Genomic DNA, 24848 nt, shown 5'->3' on the forward strand with positions numbered 1-24848 from the left:
TCAGTTTAAACACATGACTTGTAATAATCATTTACAAGAATAACAATGTACAACTGTTTTTAGATGATTTATTTGGGCTTGAGATAAGATGTAGCCTCTCGTTGCGTAGCTACAAGATAATAACCAGTTTTCTGTTTTTTTTGCGTTGCGTCTTCCTAATAAGTTACTACATCGATAGAAGGCAGAAGGTGACTGTAAAGAAGCAGGTCATTGGCAAGATGAGGCTGGACATGCGTTTAGTCCACTCGGCTGATTACATTTTATTTTGGTATTCAGCGTTTGGTCAGAATAACTGTCATTTTGGCGTGTGCGCACCCTTAATATTATGAAAATAAACAAGGAGCCGGTGACAGCAGGGCAGCTTTATTCTTGTTTCTTCCGTATGTGGCCCATCACGTTTATTACCCCAACGATTTCATTTCACTAAGAGGGGGTGTTTGTGATGCATCGCCCGTGCTCTGCGTTATTAAGGACAAAGTACTTGTCGGTATTCTTCATAAGGCTCACCTGGGAGGTGCGACCACTTAATTGCTTTTGATTTCAAAGTTAATAAACCAATTACGGTGGACTCAATTAACCGTGTTGCAGTTGGCTGCACATGCTGTCAACCCCCATGCAAGTGTTGGATTATTTTTAACGGTTGGTTCTGTGGAGCGCTCGGAATTTTTTAGCGATTAAAGACAACAGGGCCACGTTCCTTCTTCCCTGCAATTTCCCCGCTCACGTTTCCACCGATTCATCATTGAAATTTTCAAGGACCCGTGGCAGCGACACTGTGTAGAAACAACGGCTAAAAATACTTCACAACCACCACCACCACCATTCTCATTAACATTGCCTCACGACTGAAGCATACGATAAGCTAACATCACAGACACCGCAACCCTTTCCGTACCCCTCCAAACAGTGCCGTATTATCAAATTGGCACAGTAGGCATTGTGCCTAGGGCCTATGAAAACTGAAGGGCCTACGGGGACATTTTTTTACCACGTCTTTTTTGTTTGTATGATAAAAAAATGTGACAAAGATATCTTGTGATATTTTTAGGCGTACCTTGTTTTTTTTCAATAATTGCAAATTAAAACTGCTTATCTGCGGCACGCAGCGCGCGCCCATCGAATCGGGGCACGGGCTAAATCGTGAACGTATCCGCAGTAACGACGTCTGTCCGGCGGCTGGACGAAGTACGCGCTAGAAACAAGCAAGTGACAGTGGCGGCGGTAGTCAGATGGGCGGTAGCAACACCAACTGTTGAAAAGTTATCACTGAAGGTCTACGAAACAGAAGTGCCAGAGGAGCCTACACGAACATTAATCCGCCCCCCCCCCCCACAATGAATTGCACCACTAGCAAGCAGTTGTCCTTTGAGGATTCTGGCCCATGCCATTGGGATATGGAACCAGAATATTTATTCATACTAGAGGAATCCGATGTCTAGTAGGGGCACCGGGTTAAGAACGTTACAACAACAAACATTACAAAAAAAAGTACAAGAAAGGTAAATAAATTACCCAAACACAAACAAATACAACTATAAACCATCCCCATCCTACCAGGCAAAGCCCACTGAGATATTAACCTTAATTTTCAGAAGAGACACCAAAATAACTAAATAATCTCAATGCATGTTTCTAAATGGAGGGAAAAACCGGAGGACCCGAAGAAAAAAAAAAATCCACGTGACCACAGGAAGAACACGCAAACTCCAAATATACAGCAGGCGTCAGGGTCGGGATCGAACCCCAACCTCCTGCATACCAGGCAAGGAAGATCACATCACGGCTGTATCAGGGGACACCAGCTGAGAGGAGGGGCTGCCCAAGGATTTGATTTGTCCGTTGATTTTATTTTAATTCGATGCACAAGCAGGTGGCACACATTATGTGCATGCAGTTCAACAATCCAGTATTTCTATTTAAAAAAAACCAGACGTTCACAACGGTATACACTGCGTGTGTTCATTATTTTCTTCACCTCTGCATGTAACTGCATTGGGGGGATTTTTCCCGTTGCCGGAGAGCGAGTGTCACCGTTGTACGTCTGCCCCCTCTCGAGTCGGAATGCAGAACATTGCATTTTCAACAATAAGTGTCCAATTTGAGCCGCCGTTTATGAGGATAGATCGTGTGGTCGGTGTTTGAATTACAGCACCCGGATGAATTTACATGACAGTTGGGCCGCAGTGTTGTTATGTAAGGGAGCATGTGTTCTCTGGGTGGGAATGCAGGCTGCGGCATGGATGCCCTGCGTGAAGACGTTTGTAATGTATGGTGAACTTCTTCTTGGTTCTTTCGGTAACGTCACGTAGAAGGGAAATAATAAAATAATAAAAATAAAACAAAATAATTCTCACGACGTTTCGGCCACAACGCAAGCAGCCGTCCTCAGGTGAAGAACAGGTCTGTCGGAATGACAGCGTCTGAATGAAACACCACGGCTGCTTGCGTTGTGGCCGAAATGTCGTGAGAATTGTTTTATTATGTTTTATTTTTGTTATTTTATTATTTCCCTTCTACGTGACTTTACCGAAAGAACCAAGAAGATGCATCCCTGCAGTCACGAAAGCTTTAAATCGAAAAATATGGTAAACTTGTTTTTCACCGCGTACATAGCCAACCGTACCGTTCGGAGTTGCGGGGGAAGGTTACAACAAACTCAACATGTGGAGAACATGCAAACTCCAAATGTACAGGCATCGGTGGTCGGGATCAAACCCTTCAACATCGTGTATACTCGGCGAGGTAGTTAACATCTCGCCACCGTGGCGGCCCAGACAAAGTTATCTTCGAGGCAGCTTTGTGATCTCTGCTCCTGCTGTGGCCGTTTTGTGTCGACCAGAGCGTCGCTTGCAGAAGGGCGGGAGGGGATCTCGGAGGTAGCTCTGTGGTATCCGTAATGTACATGGGAAATGCCAGTGCCACGTTGGCTGCACCAACGCACAACATGAAACGAATGTCTCTTGGGTCTTGCTAACACCGCCGTAGACCATAGCCAGGATGTGGTCTGTGTATCGTGGCCTTCGTAACCTGGAGAGGGGGGCGGGCATGGAGACCTGTGGACTGGGGAGAGGGGGAGGGTGCCATACACTGCTGTGTAAGTTACCTTTGAAATGATTTATTTTCAATGAAAGGCGCATTGTGGATGTTGTTTTGTTATTGTTGTCTATTCCAGTTATGGTGCCGACGTCCGGCTTGTGTGGGGGGCTGCTGGAGCTTGGCCAACCCCAGTGTCTGTCCGCACCGGAGCGTGGGGTCTCACCGGACCTGGGGGGCTCAGGTTTAGCGGGGTCTGACCTGGACAGTTCCCTGGAGCCCGAGGAAAGGGAGGCAGCAGCGGAGCTACGGGAGGAAGGTAACAGGACTGCTCGTGCCGTGACTACTCTATATATATAACAAATATATATTTGACCACTACAAGCTATTTTCTATTTTACCAGGTAAGGCCCCACTGAGCTACGTAGCTCTTTTTCAGAAGCGACCTGGCCGTAAATGATAGCTCAACGAAGTGGCTTATTACGTGGAAATTTATAGCAGCTAAATATTGTAAACGCTTGATGTTGTTTCTAAATGTGGAGGGAAAAACCGGAGAACCCGGAGAAAAAAAATCCACGCGACCACAGAGAGAACATGCAAACTCCACATATACAGGCGTTGGGGTTGGGATCAAACCCACAACCTCCTGTATACTAGGCGGGGTAGTTAACATCTCGCCACCGTGGTGCCCTGCTGTGAGCGCAAACATTTAAACCCGCTGTTAATTTTTAATGCATTCCAACTGAAGGTTGAAAGCGTTTGTGCGTGAGCTCCGTCCGCCCATCTGCCCGTCTGTCTGTCACTAGGGGTGGCACTATAACTCTTAAAAGATGATCCATTATAAATGAAACCTTAGAATAATGTTGTGTTGCCATTCAGGGACTTGCCCTGGCCAAATTGATCGAAGGGGGTTTCTCAAAACTCGGGAGATGTGCAGGCCAGCGTTACTGAATCCACTCACATGCATATTTTTTTCTTTAACTGTTCCGTCGACTGTGCATCGAAGTGTACTCTGCAAAATTGATTTAATTGCCATAATATCCAAGCTTTTGTGCAAGATTGCAACAACAAAAAAGACCACATCCACTTTTTATTAATGTTACTGTGTCGTGAAAATTGAGTGCGCAGTAAAATGTAAATGGATCCACCGACTGGAGCAGGTGGGATGCGATTGTAGATAAGTGGTTGCACCAATAACGAAAGGTTCCCTTGGGTCGTCTAAAATTATCCACCGCTCGCGGAAGCCGTAGTTCATCCCGAACTGTGACGTGGGGGGTGGCGCAAATGTAAACGAACGTCGTTACTAATTACTCGTAATTAAAACGTCAACGTGTGCACTCTGTCGAGCTGGAGGGCATCGCTCATCTCTGCCGATTACCGTGCGAGTGATAGAATTCCACTTTTTTTTTTCTATCGTGAGGGCCATTCTCTACGTAGCATGACTTTCCACAAAGTGGTACTCATTTTTAACCCTTTCCCGTTCCGAAACGTCTGCAAGTTGCAGCGGGGTGGGTGTCCCGTTCACCGCCGGATCTCGGAGCGCGCACGTGATTCAGCGTTAACTTTATTTTATTGAGAGGCGTAGTAGCGCCCCTGTTTTTAAAGACATTGTACTCACTTCAGAGAACTGTAGGGACACGACCGCACTCTACAATAGCTGGCGCCAAACTGTCACTCGCCCTCCCTCATGGCCCCTTGCGATTTCTTTCCGATGACGTTGCAAGTACGTCATCAGGGACGGGAAAGGGTTAATGGACAAAGGAGGGGGGTGATGTTGGCCGAGTTTTCCACATTTAGCCAGGATTTATTTTTACTCGCGTGGTCTCACAATTGCAAGTCGAGTAATCTAACTGCAGCTCCCGTTTTTGGTCGGATTTAAAAAAGCATTGCATACTAATTGTTATCATTAATAATACGTGCATATCTCATCTCATGCCTCGCTGGTATCGAGGTGAGATGGGGTCTCGCACTCCCTTAGGGCCTGAGAGGTTTCATGACATCTCGTCTCCCATGGTGCTGTTAGCGTGGTTGCAATGAGCAAAATGTGTCTGGTGGATTATTGTTTTTATTATGAATGTGATAGTTGCATATAATTCGCATTATGTTTGCAATGTAACTATAGTGCCCTTTGTGTCTATGCTTTTTTTCCCAGGATCAATTTCAGAAGATGCTTCGGAGGACAGTTTTGTGGCCGATTTGGATACCAAATGATTGACGATGCTGCCTGGTGATTACATTTTTTTTTTTTATATAGCAAATTAACACGTTTACGGAATGGGTACAAAAGTCAAAGTTTATGCTGCTATAAGGAGCAAATAGGGTAGCACTTGTCATGGATTTACAGTCCTGAGCCAATGGGAGAAATTCCACATTCTCCAGGCAAGTACCCGGTCTCTGTGTGTGACAACCTACTGTTGACTTTGGTGCAAAAGGTTTGCATCTTTCGACCGCAGTGGGACGATGATGATTATAATGGGCAGAGTTGACCTTTGAAATTTTAACTTTGCAACTTTTCGATTACAAATACTTCTAACTGCAGCGTAGCCTGGCTAGATATTCACATTATTACGGATGCAAAAAAAATACACATCTCTGTGGCAGTCACCACGTGAATTTGTCAAAGTGCATGCATTTGTGTGGACATTTGTGCTTGCACGTTTTGTGTGATTCTCACGCTCGTGTCCCATGCTCCCCGTCTCGAGTGCACATCGACTTTTTGATTCGTTTACACGAATGTTCCATGGCACCAAATAATTTTGGATACCTCTTAAGTGTTGCAAAGTGTAAAAAAAATACACGTTAAATTCATTAAAGTTTTTCTGAAATCACTTTGTGTTGTGCCTTGCAGGTAACTGCAGAGGCTGCCTTGGTGCGTCACGGCGGTCAGAGCAAAGTAATATAAAAGCCACCGTTGTTAATGCTGTGCATTTTAACGCATCTGCGTGATGCGTGCCTTGCACTACCGAGCATAGTGTTATGTCATTACACGGAATTGCAGCACAAGTTTAGTCTTCAGAACAACGAGCACCTGAATTCCACTTCTGAGGATGCAAGTGCTGCACATAGTTTATACGTTATTTTTTGTGGCCATTTTTTTTTGTTAAAACGCAGGCCTTGCCGAAAACTTCCCTGTGACGTAAGATTTCCTGCATATCGTTGCATTTCATTGTCTTTGTAATGTTAGTTTTTTTCTATTTTAATTTGATTTATATATATGGCAAATAAAGTGTTTATAACAGCTGCCCATGTCACCGCAACGTGAACACGTGCGAGAATGCAAATGCGCATGAAACTTGGACGCATGTTTAACTTTGTTTTTCCCGTTCGGAGTCCCTTGCAGAGGGGGAGACCTGACTCAACGCCAAGTGCAAACGCGGCGGCATATGCACACGTGTACAGCCCGTGTTTGTCAATTCATTACTGCACGAGGGGACTACCCTACCACGCCTCGCAGGCCGCGAGGGATATTTTGACGACACTTGACCGCACGTCAAGTCGGGGGTTGGTGGCTTCCCGCAAAATGCCTGTTTATACGCGTGCCATGTTGCGACTGGTTCAGGTTCTGCCATCTCTGTTCGGGTTCAACTGCATTCTGAGATCTGACAAGATTTTTGGTGCATTCCATGTGATATGGCTGGGAGGTGAAAAAACGGGAGCAAATGTGAATAGCAATAAACTAAAAACTAAACTTTTTTTTATTGCACCAGCTTTATATAGCCCCTTTATCAGAAGCAACCTGGCTACAAATGATGGCTCAACGAAGTGGCTTATCATGTGGAAATGTATAGCAGCTAAATACTTTAAACACATGTTTCTAAACGTGGAGGGAAAAACCGGAGGGCCCGGAGAAAATTTCACACGACCACGGGGAGAACATGCAAACTCCAAATGTATACAGGCGTCCGGGTCGGGATCGAACCCACGACCTCCTGCATAGCAGGCGAGAGAGTTAACATCGCCACTGTGGCAATGCCACACTGCTAAGTAAACAATTATACCACCGAAGTCAAACGGAAACATACACTGAACGTTTTTGCTGGGATATACAGAATCGGCAATGTAATTGCTATGCAAATCTCTTCTAATTTTCAATTGCAACTGAGAAAAAAACACGCTGAGTGGATATAACACGATCTGTGCTCAAGAACCGCACACACTAGGCCCATTTAAAAGGTTGGGGGGGTTGGTGGAGGAATAAAACATCTGCATTATAAACTTTCCACAAAGTGAAGTTCACTGGATGTTTCCAGTAGCGTGCAGTAAAACGGTGGAAACCACGTGTCGACAATGAACGATGGAAAATCCTGCTTCGATGTTTTTTAAGGATGCAGGTTTCCACTGTGGATAGTCACGAGGTTCGGAGATGTCAAGAAGTCAACGTGGGCCGATTTTGTTTTGCCGTCACCCGCACCACCATCACGCTTAAGGCCCTATTATACAGTCGGCCACTGTAGGCACTGCCTAGGGCCTACGGAAACTAAAGGGCCGACAAGAAAAATAATGTACCATGTCTTTTTGTTTGTTTGTATGAGATACAAAATGTAACCAAGATATCTTGAATAATTACATTTATATAGCAAAGGTTAGGCACAGTGTAAGATACAAATATTCGTGTCAATGTCAACGTTTTTTCACAAGGTGAGAGAAAACCACCAGATATTCACTTTTCTAGATTTTTTTCATTGCAAGATTAGCAAATGGTGTTGTTTTTCGCACAATCGAGCGAGTGACGGCGGCGGTCGTAGTGACACGGGGCAGCAGCAGCAGCAGCACCACCTGTAGAGAGTTGTCACTGAAGGCCTACGAAACAAGTGCCCAGGGCCTACAAGAACCTTCATCCGGCCCTGCGCTTCATTTGCCAGACCCTGCAGCTGTTCAGTCAACACGCACCCTCTCTGAGGCCTTCTAAAGTATCTCAAACATTAGGCTTTAGGTCTTCCCAATGGTTGGACCTCTGGGTGCCACTCCACTATCTGTCTCTGTTTCCCCCCCCCCCATCTTCATCCTTCACACGTGCCCCAATTCATCACCACCACTGCTTCATGATCGACATTCGCAGTTCTTGCCACGTTCTCTCATGACCATCAATCTAACCAGAGGGCTATGTATATTGATGTCGCTGCGTAAACACAAACACAGGATCGGAATATTTACTTACACGCGAGGAATCCGATGAGCTTTTTTTTCCTCATGTTTCGACAGGAGTGGCGTGTCTCATTCCCCGGGACCAAATTGCTGTTCGCCCACTCCTGATTACTGATTTGGGCTGTTTACGCGTGTGGCCACGGGGGGCGGGTGGAAGGGGGGGAGGGTTACCTGTAGGCAGTCCTCGCCATGAGTCCAACAATCAACCTTTGTCACCTGTCAGCCGTGTCGAAAACCCACGCGTTATCGATACACACCGATGCATTAACCAACCAGCCACGTTGCTACACGATACGTCTTCTAAATGTCACACACAACGAAATGTTGGTCACTTTGAGCCGTCAACTCCGTCGATCAAAAAACAAACAAACATTTCTTGTCCGGGAATCTGAACACTTCGTGATCACAAGTTATGGCACAGCAGCAGCCTTTTATTTAAAACAAGACGCGTTTCATCTGCAGCAAGGAGATCGTATAAGTCGTCGTCGTCAGCCTGACATTTCTATCATCCAAAAAGAGGGTTACACAGGTCCAACACCGACTTGCTTCCACTGGCGTAGCGTGCGTGGCTGCCATGGGCCCTGGCTTGCAAGTAATTAAATCCCCCCCCCTGTCCAATGTTCTACCCTCCCCCCCCCCCGTTATCTTTATCCCAACGTCAAGGCCCATCCGGCCCGTGGGCCTGGGGCAGTTGCACCGCCTGCACACTCGATAAGGACGCCACTGCTTCGTCTCTTGTGTCTCGCCCTTTCCTCCACCGCTTCAGGCAGCCGTCTGGAGTGTGCTGCTCCTTCGATTGGAATGGGGCCTTTAAAGCTGCACCACACAACTCTCCCCCACCGTATTGCACGATCCACGCCTGATGGGGCTCTGGGTCTTGTAGAAAGTCTACGGTGATTGGTGTTGATTTTAGTGGTCGTTTTATCAGACCGGCGATAGACCAATTCGGCCTGAACTCGATCAATCTGAAACTCGGCAGGATTTCGGGTGCCTTGGATAGCGTGGATGTGGACGAACCACTCTGCACCCAACACGTTTTCACAGGGCTCGCGTTGCCCACGTGGCGAGCACCAGAGGGCATCGAGATCCACTTGTACGAATCTTCTACGCTCCCACGTCTATGCCCACGAATTTCACCAATCGGCACTGACCAGCCGAGTCAAAATAATCCGGCCCCCCCCACCCCATCTAGCAGCGGTTTTGGGGGAAAAGGGCCGTACACGTTACATGATTAAGGCCTCGTACCCTGGTTTTTTCGGTAAAGTCACGTAGGTAAAAATAAAATAAATGAAAACAACTCAATTAAATCACGACGTTTCGGGCGCAACACAAGCGTCCGTCATCAGGTGGGAAAGCATGGCCTGCTGCTGATGCAGACTGTTTTCAAATCGAGAATGATGAAGGCCACCGTGGCCCAGTCGCGACGTCTCGCTTGGACATTGAAGGCCGGACAGAAGTCCCCCAGCCTGCAGGAGAGAGGCACATTTGGGCCCCCTGCCCTCGGCACCGGCAGAAGTCGTCATCCTCCTCGTCCCTGCTTGTAACAATGCTGCCGGCTCCTTCCCATTACCGCCGTCTGCCGCGGAGGTCCTGACTCCACGTGTTTGCCTTTCAATGCGTTTCATTTATTTACGAGCATCGACCGCGACCTACGATCGTGTGTTTTTGTTGTTGTTGTACATTTCTTTATATTGCTCGCGGTTCGCGGGGGGGGGGGTTATACATTGTAGGGCGTCTCATCCTTCTCTCGCCGTCAAAAGCGCAGCCGTCACGGGTGCCCTTCGCTGCCGTGAGCACGCCGTGAACGCTGCGTAGCGCCGTGGTTCAGAGGATTGCTCGCTGCGCGGATGGAGACGACGCTTCAGGGATGGACGTGAGACGTCTTCCACCGGGGACTGCTTATTGAGACCGCCCCCCGCCATTGGATCGTGGATTTTCCACCACTGCCTCGGCCGCTGAACATTTCCTAGAGCATGGAGGGCGGGTACTTTTACGTGACTGGTCGGTATGAAGTGACCGATGTTAGTGTTCCACGACGATCTATGTTGCACAATGTTGATCGACTGCGCTCAATGGGCCCTTGGACGCGTTGAGTGGCCCACGTGGCGTGCGTGTCGTGCATCGGGGCAAGCCCTGTAGCCGGCGTTCGTTCAAGCCCTAACGCGCTGCTGAAGTAACGCAAAATATTGGAACCGTTGCAGACAAACATCGCTCCATAGGCCCTATGGTGTGATGGACTCAAAGTTCACGAGGTTAATCGCTTGTGTACGCCGCTGCTGACCAACGGGGTCCCCCACGATTAGAGAGGCCTTGGAGGTGCCCACACTTTACTCCATTCCACGAGATCTGCCGATCGAGCGCGGTGTTTCCATTTGTTCTGCTGGATCGGGCGAGTCTCGTAAGGGAGCGGTGGAGGTGTTGACGGGAGGGTGGATTTCAGAAACTTAAACCGATGTTGCCGATCGACCCTGACGACCTCTGGATTATTGCTTTGTCCAGGGCGATATCCATTTACGGCGTCGGCGTCTGATGGAACTAAAATGTTGTTTACTTTTATTTCGTTGTCCCGTGGTGTGAGTGAGAGAGAGCGATACATGTGTGTTTAATCACTTTGTGTTGCTGCTGGCAGTAGTGGTGGTGGTGGTCACTGCCCACTGAATGTAAAGTGCTCTCTCTCTCTTTAATCTCAGTGGAACCCAGTCAGAATCTGTGACCGGTTGCATAAAAACACTTGAAGTGGAATTTTCCTCTGGCTCGCCCAACAGGACAGGAGGAGGATGAGCGGGGCGGGGGTGGGAAATCGCCTGAGGAGTGAAACACCGCCACATCCCCCGGGCACACTCATTATGTGGTCACCCCCCTATGATTATTAAAGAAGCTCGTCACCAACCCACCACCCCCTTAAGGATGCATCCGTCCCACACTCACCATTTTACAACGAATGGTGGCGCAGCGGTTAACGGCATCGAACATGCACGCCGCTCCTGGCCAGCCGAGTTTCATTGCCGGTCACGGCGATCATCCAGCAGCGGCATCATCCGTACGGACCAGCGTGGGGAAGTATGGTCAACCAATCCCCTAATTACCGGCGCGACGTGATGTGTATTCATGCCCTCTGCGGAAGTAGACTAACAAAGGATGAATTTTTCTCGATGCAATTGAGTGAACAAAAAAAATCTTTTTTTTTTATTTACGTTCGGCTCTCACAACCTCTGCAACACCGATTTCCCCATCTACACGTGTGTTTATATATTTAAAAAATACATCCAATATTAAATTCGCATTGGAACAAATCTACGTGCCCTCCGATAGCCAAACGAGAGGGTGGCCGACTCCTGGGTAAATCATGCGGGCAGTGAGAGAGAGAGAGAGGAGGGGGGTGGCTGACAGCCCCCTGGTCACTCAGCCAGGATGCGAACGCATCAGTTCCAGTAAGTATGCACAAAGATAACCCCCCCCCCCAACCACCCGTATAACCTTCAAAATGCATTTGGGTCAAGTGCTCTGAATGAGCACTTATAAAGGCCGGGCACGGCAAACGCGGGAGTGGTGTGGTCACAACAAGCCCGAACGCCTTTGTCTCCCCAACGCTGATGTTTACACAACGCAACAGGCACTCATTTAAAGCGGGGTCGACCGAGCGGGAGGGCCCAGAACTGGTTCACATAATCGCCACTGGTATTTGGACGTGAGCGGGGAATCGAACTCTGGTTCACCAGGTTCGTAGGGCAGTGCCGCTAACCACTGAGCCACCGCTCCCCGCATTGTGTGCGCGCGCGCACACAACAGGTGACCGCTGATGATATTGACTCGCATTAGCCGGGAGGGGCTGCCATCCCTTGTCCGCCTGTCTCCAAAGACAAAGACCCCACGTATAGCCTGCACAGACTTTTGGGGCAAGTGCTGTTAGCGAGCACCTCTGAAGGCCGGCACAGCGCACGAGGGGGTGGATGACCAGCACCACGCCCGACCGCCTTTGTCTCCCCAATGGCAATTTTTTTTTTTACACCGCACAAGCTACTCATTTGAGGCCGAATCGACCTAGGGGAGGCCCAGGCTGGGTTCAGATAATCGTCAATGGGTGTTGGCCGTGAGCGGCAATCGAACTCGGGCCAGCAGGTTCGGAGCGCAGCGTCGCGCTAACCGCTGCACCACCGCTCCCTTGTCCGCTTGTCGTCTCCACACAGACACCCAGAGACACATAGAGACACAGACACACACACAGAGACAGGCACAGACACACACAGAGACAGACACACACACACAGAGACACACAGACACACACAGAGACACATACAGAGACACACAGACAGACACACACAGACACACAGAGACACACACACACAGAGGGGCAGGCGTGAGAAGGCGCACAATGGCAAAGCCTCAGCGTGCGCAGCGCACATCGCTGTCGACTGACAGTCTCGGCACAGCGAGAGCGCCTTCGTCCGCCGCCACCGCTACGACGACGATGCATGTCGAGCGCGCCGCGCACCCCGGATGATGAGCGAGTGGGTTGCGCTGCTGCTGCTGCCGCTGCTGATGATGATGCTGCTGCTGCCGACAACAGACGCCGCCGCTGCTTTGTGGGTGAAACTTGCGGAGGAGGCAAAGCTTTAAATAGCCGGAGCGGAGCTCAGCGACGGCAGTCGGCGGACCCAACACCAACGCCACCACCAGCAGCAGCAGCAGCAGCGCCACAACCGAGACACCACCTTCACCACCGTCACCACCACCCCCCCAGACCACACCACGCGCGCTCTAAGTTAGAGGCGGGCGGCTGCAGTGCGCGTGCCCGTGCCGTGCGCGCGCGCGTGCGTGCGGTAGGGGGGTGCATCATCCTCATCGGTTGCCCGTTCGGTTTTGTTGTTGTTGTTGTTTTGGGTTTTTGGTTTTTTTTGGGGGGGGGTTTTGTCACTCGCTCGTGCGCTAAACCATGGCGGACGAGCAGGGCACGAGGAAGCTGCTCTCGGCCATGCTCGCCGAGCTGCGCGTGGCCCCCGAGTCGGCCGGCGAAGACGCGGCGCCTCCGCCGCTCCGTCCGCCCTCGTCCAGCCTCGCCGAGGCGGAGGTGGAGGGGGAGACGCTGGAGCTTTGCCTGCAGTTCTTCAGCCGCTAGTGAGTGCGCGCACACACACAACACACAACAACAACAATAACACACACAACAACAAACACACACACACACACAACAACACACACAACAACAAACACACACACACAACAACAATAACACAACAACAACAAACACACACACACAACAACAATAACACAACAACAATAACACAACAACAAACACACACAACAACAAACACACACAACAACAATAACACAACAACAATAACACACACACAACAATAACACAATAACACAATAACAACAATAACACACACAATAACAAACACACACAACAACAACAATAACACACACACAATAACACACACAATAACACAATAACAACAATAACACACACAATAACAAGAATAATAACACACACGCAACAACAATAACACAGCTGCGGAAGACGGAAGCTTGTGTTGCCTCCGGAACATCGTGATTTTTATTTAATTTAACTTTCATTAATTTTTATTAAAATGTTTTACCTACGTGACTTTACCGAAAAAACCTAAGAATAACAATAACACACACACAACAATAACACAATAACAACAATAACAATGAACCAACCTCCCACTGTTGTAGCCTTAAAGTGCTGTTAGCGAGCACCTATGAAGGTCTGGAAAGGGCGCACGCCCGACCGCCTTTGTCTCCCCAGTGGCGATGTTTAAACACCGCATCAAGTACTCATTGTAGGCTGAGTCGACCTAGGGGAGAGGACCAGGAACGGTTCAGACGATCGTCGCTGGTGTTTGCTGTGAGAGGGAATCGAAGCACGGTCACCGCTACGCTACCGCTCCCCACGCCTACACACACACCTACACACACACCTACACACACACCTACACACACACCTACACACACACCTACACACACACCTACACACACACCTACACACACACCTACAAACACCTACACACACACCTACACACACACCTACACACACACCTACACACACACCTACACACATACACACCTACAGACACACACACCTACACACACATACACACACACCTACACATACACCACTACAGACACACACACCTACAGACACACACACACCTACACAGACCTACACACACCTACAGACACACACCTACACACACACACCTACACACACATCTACACACACACACCTACACACACATCTACACACACATCTACACACACCTACATACACACCTATAGACAACTACACACACCTACACACACATCTACACACACATCTACACACACCTACATACACACCTATAGACAACTACACACACCTACGAACACCTACACCCACACCTACAAACACCTACACCTATAGATACCTGTATAGACAGCGGGACACACCTATTAATCGACACGCCTACACGCTGACACCCACGCCCCCAATGACAATGATTCCCCATATCCCCCGATGTAGCCTGCTACCAGTCTGTAGGGGCAAGTGCTGTTAGCGAGCACCTCTGAAGGCCGTTACGGTGCACGGAGAGGGTGGTGGTGGCTAGCACCACGCCCGACCGCCTTTGTATTCCCAGCTGATGTTTATACACATAACCAGGGTTTTTTTTGCTGAGTAGACCTAGGGGCGGCCCGGGACCGGTTAATATATTCGCCACTGTTATTGGGCCTCAGCCAGGTGACGTAGCGAAGTGCGCTAACCACTACGCCACCGCTCAAAATACCTACACACCAAAGCCAAAGATCACCCGTGTAGCCTTAATAGACTGTTGGGGCAAGTGCTGTTAGCGAGCACCTATGAAGGCCGTTACGGTGCACGAGGGGGTGAGTGGCCAGCACCACGCCAGTCCGCCTTTGTCTCCCCCGTGGCGATGTTTTATACACCGCACCAGGTACTCATTTGAGGCTGAGTCGACCTAGGGGAGGCCCAGTGCCGGTTCAGATAATCGCCACTGGTGTTGTTCGTGAGCGGGCGTCTACGCACTCATTGTCACCTACAGACACAACCACAATTCTACACACACGCGTATTCTACACTTACACACACACATCTACTCTCACCAAGTAATTGGCACACACTTACACGTGCACACGCACACCCACGTGCACCTCATCACACACGATCAATCATACATTTACACCTAATCACACTCACACGATCAATCATACATACACACCTACCCACGTACCTACACGCCCACCTACACGGAAACGCGCCGACACACACATACGCGCCTACACACACGCAGACAAAGACCCCCCCCCCCCCCCATGTAGCCTTAACAGACTGTTGGGGCAAGTGCTGTTAGCGAGCAGCACCATCGCAAGCCAGCCGACACACTGACACAGCGGACACTTAGTCACATGTACACACAACTGGTCAATATTATCCATAATATAGGGTTTTGTTGTTGCTGGGGTTAGATCGCGTTCTAACCGCCCTCCAAAAAAAACTGTAGTATGGATAATATTGGTCACGAAAGCCTACGTGTTAAACTCATCAATTTTACACAACATCACACGCACACACACACGTACCAACACAGCTAGTCATTAGCACACACTACACGGAGACACACACAGCCAATCACCCACACACACAGCCAATCACCCACAAATAAATGTCAAGTAGGCACACCTACAAAGACAAAGACCCCCCCCCCCCCATAGCCTTAATAGATTGTTAAGTGCTGTTAGCGAGCACCTATTGAAGGCCGGCACGGCACACGAGGGGGTGGGTGGCCAGCACCACACCCGGCCGCCTTTGTTTCCCTAGTGGCAATGCTTTTTTACACATCGCACCAGGTACTAATTTGAGGCTGAGTCGACCTAGGGGAGGCCCAGGACCGGTTCAGATAATCGTCACTGGTGTTTGCCGTGAGCGGGAATCGAACCCGTGTCGCCGGGTTCATAGAGCAACGCGCTATCGCTTCCCTCACACACACACAGACACACACACAGACACACATACAACAGACACACACACACAGACACACAGACCCATATACACAGACACACACATACACTGACACACAGACCCACACACACAGACACACACAGACACACACACAGACCCACAGACACACAGACCCACACACACACACAGACACAAACACACAGAAACACACGCACAGACACACGCACATCCACCCACGCGTACGCCTCATCACCCGCACGCTTCGTCATCTACGCCCCCGTGCGCGCTGAGTCACGAACCCCTCGCACGCGCGCGCGCGCAACCCCCTGCCGCACGTGCGTCTATGCCGCGTCTCGCGCCGTCGTCTCGCTGCCGCTTGATGATGGGGAGCGACTCATTGGCTCGCTCTCTCGCCACCCCCCCCCCTCCTCCGCCACCACCGCCACCCCCGCCCGCCCCCCGGTTACACGGGTCACCAATCTACCTCCGTAACCTAAACCCAGTCAGTCCCCACGCGACCATTGTGTCGTTTGACAAAAGGCAAACGCAGATACGACACTTTGAAAGTGAGCCATCGTCCCTGAAATGGTATCCGATTACAGGCACGCATTTTTTTTTAAATCAACATAAAAGTGGTGTTTGCGATACAGGTGGTATTATATATAAAAAAAAATGATGTTCTAGCAATGTCACCGCAGCCCATTATATTCTTGCATTTTCACCACACTCGTTGCGAACACTTCCTTAAAACGCAACATTTATGTCAAGTTGTCTGACGTTTCGGATCAAAGTTCCCTCTTGATGGGATTTCCCGTTTTTGAATGCATCTGTTCATTCCTGATGGCGCAAAACCGCCGCCAACGCAGACCTCGGCGTGTTATGGTTTTGTTAAAATAGCATCCAGAAATGAACGCCTTCCTTGAGAATGAAATGGCGAATTAAATACGAAAAACACAATCGCATTATTCAGCCTGTAACAGACTGATGGGGCGAGTGCTATTAGCGAGCACCTATGAATCACGCCGGAACGGCACACCAGAAAGTGGGTGGCCAGCAACCACGCCCGGCCGTTTTTGTCTCCCTTATGGCGATGTTTTTCCACCGCAACAGGTACTAATTTTAGGCTGAGTCGACCTAGGGCAGGCCCTAGGGCCGGTTCAAATAATATAATCGTCACCGATGTTGGGCGTGAGCACGAATCGAACTCGGGTCGTCGAGCTTGATGCCACACACACACACGGCACTTATGAACTTGAAACAGACCGTGTCTGTGTTCAAGGTCACCCACGTGTGCAGGGGAACCAGACCGTTCTGTACGCGTTCACCGCGCGCAGACACGTGTGTGTGTGTGTACGTGCGCGCGTGTGTACGTGCGCGCGTGTATCTTTTCTTTTTGGTGTGAAGCGGTCGCGTGGCGATTAGCACGCTGCGCTACGAACCCGGCGACTCGAGTTCGATTCCCGCTCACGGCCAAACACCGGTGACGATTATCTGAACCGGTAGTGGGCCTCGCCTAGGTCGACTCAGCCTCAAATGAGTACCCGGTGCGGTGTGTAAACATCGCTACTGGGGTAACAAAAGGTCCTGGTCACCCATCTCCTCGTGGGCCGTGTCGGCCTTTATAGGTGCTCGCTAATAGCAGTTGCCCCAACAGTCTGTTAAAGCTATATAGGGATCTTTGTCTTTTTTTTGTGACAAGCGGTAGCGTGGTGGTTTGCACACGGCGCTGCGAATTCCTGCGGCCCGACTTCGATTCCCATCCACGGATAGCACGTGGTGTAGTGGTGATTATCTGGACCGGTTCTGGGCCTCCCTTAGGTCGACTCAACCTTAAATTAGTACAAAAGCGGCCGGGCGTCATTCTGGCAACACAACCCCCTTAATAGGCGCCCGCTAACAATACCTGCCCCGACAGCCTGTGTCGGCTGCACGGGGGATCTTTGTCTTTGTGTGTGAGTTCGTATGGGACGTGTTCCCCTCCCTCCTCCACCCCCCATCATTTATTTAAAAGTTCCGATTAAATGGCCACGTGGTATATTCTAAAGTGTGCACTTGTTGATGTACGCTCAACGTGGCATGCGGTGTTCGCATGCAGTCAATAATAACAATCGATGCGTCACGATGACCGAGAGTAATAATCGATTCATCTTCGATTCATATGAATTGTTAAGCTCAAAACACCACGTATATGGAATCGCCTAAGGGCACACTGGCAAAGTGGTTTTCTTCCTTTCCGAATCGGTTAACTTGCATGTAATGAGTCCACGTGAACTTTCAAGCCACTGGAGGCCGCTACATTCGACGCAATGTTAAACGTGAGAGGTCATTCAATGGAATCGCGACGCCGAATCTCGCTACAACTCGTTGAACGAGGAGAGCGACGTTACACAACCCCTATCTGTGAAAAAATAAGAACATGTTTTTACCGTTTCTGGTAATAAAAACACGATGGCGTTAAGATGTTCAAACACCAAATAGAAACCTTTTCCGAGGACTCAAGTCTACATTAACTACACAGAGTATTTGTGGTGAACATGCAAACACCAGCACGCTCTGGTAGTATTTGCATTGTCTTTGAAACGGATTGGCCGACACCAGAAACAGCCTTCTTGAGGGCCTCGTCTCAACCAGCGTCAGGACCTGAGACGAACGCCAAAAGGCGACCCCTTACCTACAATGCATTGCTGCACCACGGAGCGCTGTCCATTTCAGCACCCATTCTGCAGGCCGACGCCTCCGTTGCGCGCCGATGAGAAAACGACATCTTCAGATTTTTCGATTTAAAGCTTTCGTGACTGCAGGGATTCATCTTCTTGCTTCTTTCGGTAAAGTCACGTAGAAGGGAAGTAATAAAATAATAAAAATAAAACATAATAAAATAATTATCACGACGTTTCGGCCACAGCTGCTTGCGTTGTGGCCGAAACGTCGTGAGAATTATTTTTGTTTTATTTTTATTATTTTATTACTTCCCTTCTATGTGACTTTACCGAAAGAACCAAGAAGACACCTTCAGAGTTGCGGCCACGCGCACGGTAATCGCCACCTCGGGATGCGGTCGCAATGTCACGGAGAGGTCTTGCAGCGATGTCGCATTGACGCCACTGCAGTGCCACGAAGGCGTGCTTGTGACCCGCAACTTTAGAGTATTTTGTTTCTCATTAGCGTAGCTTCGGGCACCCGGGGAATACGTGGCGTAGATGCGGCTCTGCAGAGGTTGGGAGCTGTTCGTTCTTGGGTGCATCTTGCCTGAAGCAATTGCGCTGGAACATACCAGTTTGGAAACCTCCTGACGATAAGGCCTCGAGACTCACTGAGCAGTGTGGTCCTGAGTGGTCGTCAGGTGTTGCCTCCACAACCGTTTTCGGTATCTGGTGGAAGGGAGCGGTGGTGAGGCGTGGTGGCATTCGCAGCAATGTCCTCTTGACCTTGAGCAAAAAAAAAACACTAATGGCACCATTGATTAATTTCTGAGCTGATATTGTGAGCAGACAGAATGTGGCCACGTTCTATAATTATTTCAACACACGGGATAAACAAATGCGTTGCAGATCTGCACAACTTATCGTTTATTCATGGGGGGAAATGCTAATAATACCATTCAGGGCTGGTGATGCCCAAACGCAAACTATTTCCATTTTTTCTTGTTAAATCAGCTGTCTTGCACCAATGAAAACTACGATCAAATCACCCTGACTGCTCATCTCAGAAGCAAGGAATTGGATGCAGGAGATTGTTTGACAATTCCAGGGTAGTGCAGGTTAGGGGAATAGAAGTAACATAAAATCAATGGATTCTTGAATCCATGTGCAGAGCTTTGTGTGTTATCCTCTCACTTACGTGGGGTTTCCCAAATGCCACACTAATTGGTGGAATCGGCCAAGCGTCCCAATCCAAGACTCTACTGGAAAAAAAAACATTGCTGAGCTTTACAGAGGCTTTCCTGGGTAAAGGCCATCATCATTACGATTTGTTATTTGCAGCCTCGCACACCATGGTGGCTTTGCGCTACAACAAAACAGATGGCTTCTACCATCACCGAGACAAATTAATGTTTAATACCGGGAGACCTTTACGTCTATCACCGCTACTCCAACTCGCGTGACCATCGCCCTCGAATGTTGTGTTTGGGCATACAGCGGATATACGCTGCATCTTTATGAGAACATCAAGGTCATTGGGGTCGAAGCAAACACAAGCACAATGTGGCCTATTGTATATATATATATTTTGTATTAAGTAACCCCCGACTTTTACAATAGAAAATGCAGCTGCATTATTTATTAACGCGAGCTCTACGTTCTCGGAGCATTTTGAAAGATGACAATAAATAAATGATGCCCCGCTCCCCCTCCCCCCTCACCGTAAGTCTGTAACTAAGAACCCGCATTGTCAATTTTGTTGACAATGAGGAAAATCACCTTCCGAGCGTTCGCCAACGCAAACCGCTCGATATGAATCCGCGGCGGGGGCTGGGGGGAGGCGATGACTCGGTGACGTCATTGCGGTGGTGACATTCGTGACGGATTTGAGTCCGATGACGTAATTGCACCCCCTCAAGCCCAACCCCCCCCCCCCCCTGCCACACAATTGCATCATTGCACCTTCATGAGCGTGCACTGTGTTGCCAATTTGCACGAATAAGTGCTGTTTATTTGACAAGGGCCTTGGCAACATCGAATCGATAGTATGGATAAAAATATATATACGCACCCTTTTAAAACCATCCCGCACACAACGAAGACATACAGACAATTGGGTTTGGCATGAGTGGAAAAGAAATCCATTCACGTGAATAAGATAAGATATCGTGATGATTCACTGCATCTTAAATGTACGCTTGATGAACAAAAGAAGAGTGCTGTGTAAAAATGTGTTTCTGGCCGTACGTTGGATTCTTTATTTGGACGATGCATTTATTGTTATTTTTATAAAAACCTATCGATTTTTCCAACCCTTTTTAAGTACAAGAAAAAGCTCCCCCCCCCCCCGCCAGTAATTATTCCATCAAAGAGGCGAATTTGGAAACCCAGTGGGATACAGTATTTACACAACCCCAAATGCATTTTCAAATCGAGTAAATTCATTTAAGGATGCAGTGAATGAGAAAGATAAACATGTTTTTTTTGGTATTCACACAATTCCGCTTCTGGTTAGAAGCCCGTGTTAAACATCGGTTTGGAATAGCTTGTCAGCTTGTGGAGACTTTGCTTGGATTGTCTGATCGTGAAAGTCTTTCATAATGGGATACACTGAGTAGGCTGCATTACCCGTGCCTTGATTGCACCCTCTCATTTATCCTTTTCACCTTGTTGATACAAAAAAGAGGGCTCTTGCCATGTTATTGTTCAACCATTGTCTGCAGAGGTGTGAAGTCAACAGTGATTGTCTGAGAGAGAGAGACTGGTCCGCACAATATCTACATATTTATCTGATTGTCAGTCGACTGTGTTAGCTCTGGAAGGTGTTTGACCATCGCTTTACCACATTGACCATTACGGATTTGTGAAGGCGAAACCCAGGACTGATTCAAGCACTTTGTTTCTCAGTCGGCTTGTCCTGGTGAGGGTCGTGGCGGCAGCGTGTTGTGTAGGGCGGTCCAGACCTCCCTTTCCCTGGTCACGGACTCTGGCTTTTCCTGGTTCAAATACTTCATATCCTTTTTCAAATAGTTTGGTCATGACCGTTTCCTTCACCAATATCTCCTTGCAATGTATGCGCTATCTATCTGTGCGTTGTTGCATCTCTCAACTGAGATAACTGCCATTCCAAGTCCTATGTCTGATGCTTCGCGTCCATTCAGATCTTGGAGTCTTTTTCCCCTTCGCATCTTCCAGTGTTCCCTTCCAGCACCATCCCTTGAATAAGACATCACTCGCCACTAACGTCAGCTCTGGGCCGGGAATCAAACTGGCCATGTTTATAGTGCGCTAACCACTGCGCCACCATTCCACCCTAAGTCCTCGCCATGTCCGCGTGTCATTTGTAGAGGTGGCCCAGGAATATCAGCACAACTGCCCGAGTCCATGTGAGCTGGGAAACACTGATATTGTTCTTCTTCTGGAGTCAATGTCTCGTGTGATGATAAAAAGCGTAAACATTGACAAAGAGAAGGCAACACAAGGCTGAGAAGGGCATAACGAGGCATGGGGGAGATGCACGATTGGAATTAAAATTGAGGGACAGAAAGACGAACACATGGATTGGAGGACACACACAAGTTAGATACGCACAAGTTAGACACACACAAGTTAGAGACAGCATATTAATTAAAGTAAGTGGGCTCGGTAGAGGGTACTCTACACCCCAGGGATAAGCAACCAAAAATAACAAGAAGAGTAATTTTTTTCTCAAATTGGGTGAATATGAGACGATGGGTCCTCGGTAAACAACCTGACGAAGCAGATTTGCCGACCCCCTGGACTATGGCGGGACCAGCGATGATGGGAGTGGTAGCCAATGGAGGGAATATGCCCGAGAGTCCATCTACCGTGGAGATGGAGCGATACAGTCATCTTGCATGCGGGTGCTATGCGCGTTGTCGCATCACGAGACCGTGAGAGGTGACAGGAGCTGTGGGGGAGACTTTAATCCAGCTGCGAGTAGATCACAGGCAGTGAGGATGAAGAAAGAAAATCCTACATTCGAGCATTTGAAAACTATTACGCAATCTAGCCCCAAAAGAAAAACCATGACGTCATTCAGACTTTGTCGAGGATGACGTCTTTCATCTGTGACAAGTGTAAGATTATGGAGTAGGTTAGACGACTGATTAATTATACGTATATCAACAGAGCGCAAACAAGTACCATGAACAGAATAATCATCGTGAGCCAAGATCAATCCACTGCTGAATTATTGCCTCCCGAAGCTGTTAACGCTCCGTCTCCACGCTACACGTGCTCTTTGATCGCGTTCCATACCTTGGCGGAAACACGCACCGTTCTCCATTCATCCTCATGCATACGGAAATACAAATATTATTGTGACACCAGTCGTTATAAAATCTGCAGGTGGATTGAGCGTGTATACATGCATGCATGCATGTACGAACTGAGTAGTCACACGCTGTTGTTAAAACATGTGGGTATGCTGAATGTGCATGTGTTTAAACTTTAAACGTGCAATTTATCGGGTTGCAGAGCCGTGAGTTAAACTCATTGTCGTGTGCTGTGCAATCGGCATATACTTGGTGGGAAACGCCCGGTCTATTGCTTGCAAAGTTTCACATCTACAGGACTATATCTGGCTCACATCGTTGCCCTCTGAATATCCCAACAATTATGGGTAAGAAAAGATATCTCGCTGCGATGATGCCTCTCCAAACTCCGGTGTTTCCCTCCACATTTAGAATAAACGTCATGCGTTTAGAGTATTTGGCTGCTACAAATGTCCACGTGATAAGCCACTTCGTTGAGATATCATCTGTGACCAGGTCGTTTCTGAAAAAGAGCAAAATAGCTCAGAGTGGGCCTTACATGGTAAAATAAAAAAAATAATTCCTAGTTTAAAAATAAATTTCGATTTAAAGCTTTCGTGACTGCAGGGATTCATATTATTGGTTCTTTCGGTAAAGTCAGGTAGAAGGGAAATAATAAATAGGTTTCTTTTATTTATTTTATTATTTCCCTTCTACGTGACTTTACCGAAAGAACCAAAAACATAGTTTCAAAATAGTTTCTAATTTAGTTTAGTGTTTTCATCGCCGGACATTTCGATAACTCCTAAGCGGTTAAGCCGAGGACACTGGCGCGTAAATTGCCAAACATGTTGTAACCGTGCCCTCTCGTCGCTATGCTTTAGAAATAACGTAGCTGAGTCGATCCCTCTGTGCAGTTCACTGAGGCTTGGAAATGCATCACGCCCTGGCGATGCAATGCGTGGCTCGCTCCAGGTTGAGGAGGCTCCACACTCCACGTTGGGGCTTCCAATCTCACTGGATTATAAGGTGCGTTAGTGGATTAACCGAGTAAGTGGATAGCCGATGGCAGTGGCTTTGCCATGAGGGCTTTCTCGTAGAGCCAACAACCCACAGAGAGATGCGTAAACTCACATCGAGAGCAGTAGACTTCCAGAGAGACCGGCAGACTCGCACAGACACCCATAGACTTACATGGAGACCCACAGACACCCGTAGACCCAGACTCACATAGAGACCCATTATCTCGCATATAGACCCATACATTCACCCACAGACCCACACACTGAACCATAGTTTCACATACAGACCCAAATGCCTACGTAGATACCCACTGAGAAACGAGAAGCTACTGCCAGCGGCTTCACCATTAGTCCTTTCTCCAGCAGATGGCCGCATGCAGCCCACGCAAATCGTGTGGTGGGAGCCCAGCACTGATGCATAATAATCATCATCAATCATCATCATCACCACCACTACACGTTACCGTTACGTTCCAATCGTCATTTAATCTACTTGCACAGCAAGTCAATGGATTGTCACGAGTGAGGATCACGGTTTTATTCAAGATTCGAAATGTATACATTTTTTGTTGAGCTTAAAAATCGAGAGCAAAGCACGAATCAAAAGCATCACCTCCACCCCTGATGATTGCGTGTCTGCTCGCTAACGTGAGGATTTTTTTCTTGCGTGGATTATCTCGATAAAGAAAGGAAAATAAAAACCCAAACTGCTCTGTTATGAAAATGTCCCCAAAAATAATTGGCTAAA

General features: G+C 48.4%; 2 protein-coding genes across 9 annotated transcripts in view; both read left to right on the forward strand.

Moving 5' to 3' along the window:
* Positions 1-6269, forward strand: part of TRIM37 (tripartite motif containing 37) — a 44500-nt gene extending 38231 nt beyond the window's left edge. For all 8 annotated transcript variants that reach the window (XM_078873829.1, XM_078873833.1, XM_078873828.1 and 5 more), the window contains 3 exons: positions 3173-3352; positions 5186-5260; positions 5882-6269. In XM_078873829.1, the coding sequence (XP_078729955.1) occupies positions 3173-3352; positions 5186-5244 (239 nt within the window). In that variant the 3' untranslated portion in view covers positions 5245-5260; positions 5882-6269. The remainder of the gene's footprint in view (positions 1-3172; positions 3353-5185; positions 5261-5881) is intronic.
* A 5604-nt stretch (positions 6270-11873) lies between these two features.
* LOC144945463 (uncharacterized) overlaps positions 11874-24848 on the forward strand; it is a 73630-nt gene continuing 60655 nt past the window's right edge. The window contains exon 1 of the mRNA XM_078873981.1: positions 11874-13293. Coding sequence (XP_078730107.1) covers positions 13112-13293 — 182 coding nt within the window. The 5' untranslated portion in view covers positions 11874-13111. The remainder of the gene's footprint in view (positions 13294-24848) is intronic.

This window comes from Lampetra fluviatilis, chromosome 37, assembly GCF_964198595.1.
Source record: "Lampetra fluviatilis chromosome 37, kcLamFluv1.1, whole genome shotgun sequence".
Classification (NCBI taxonomy): domain Eukaryota; kingdom Metazoa; phylum Chordata; class Hyperoartia; order Petromyzontiformes; family Petromyzontidae; genus Lampetra; species Lampetra fluviatilis.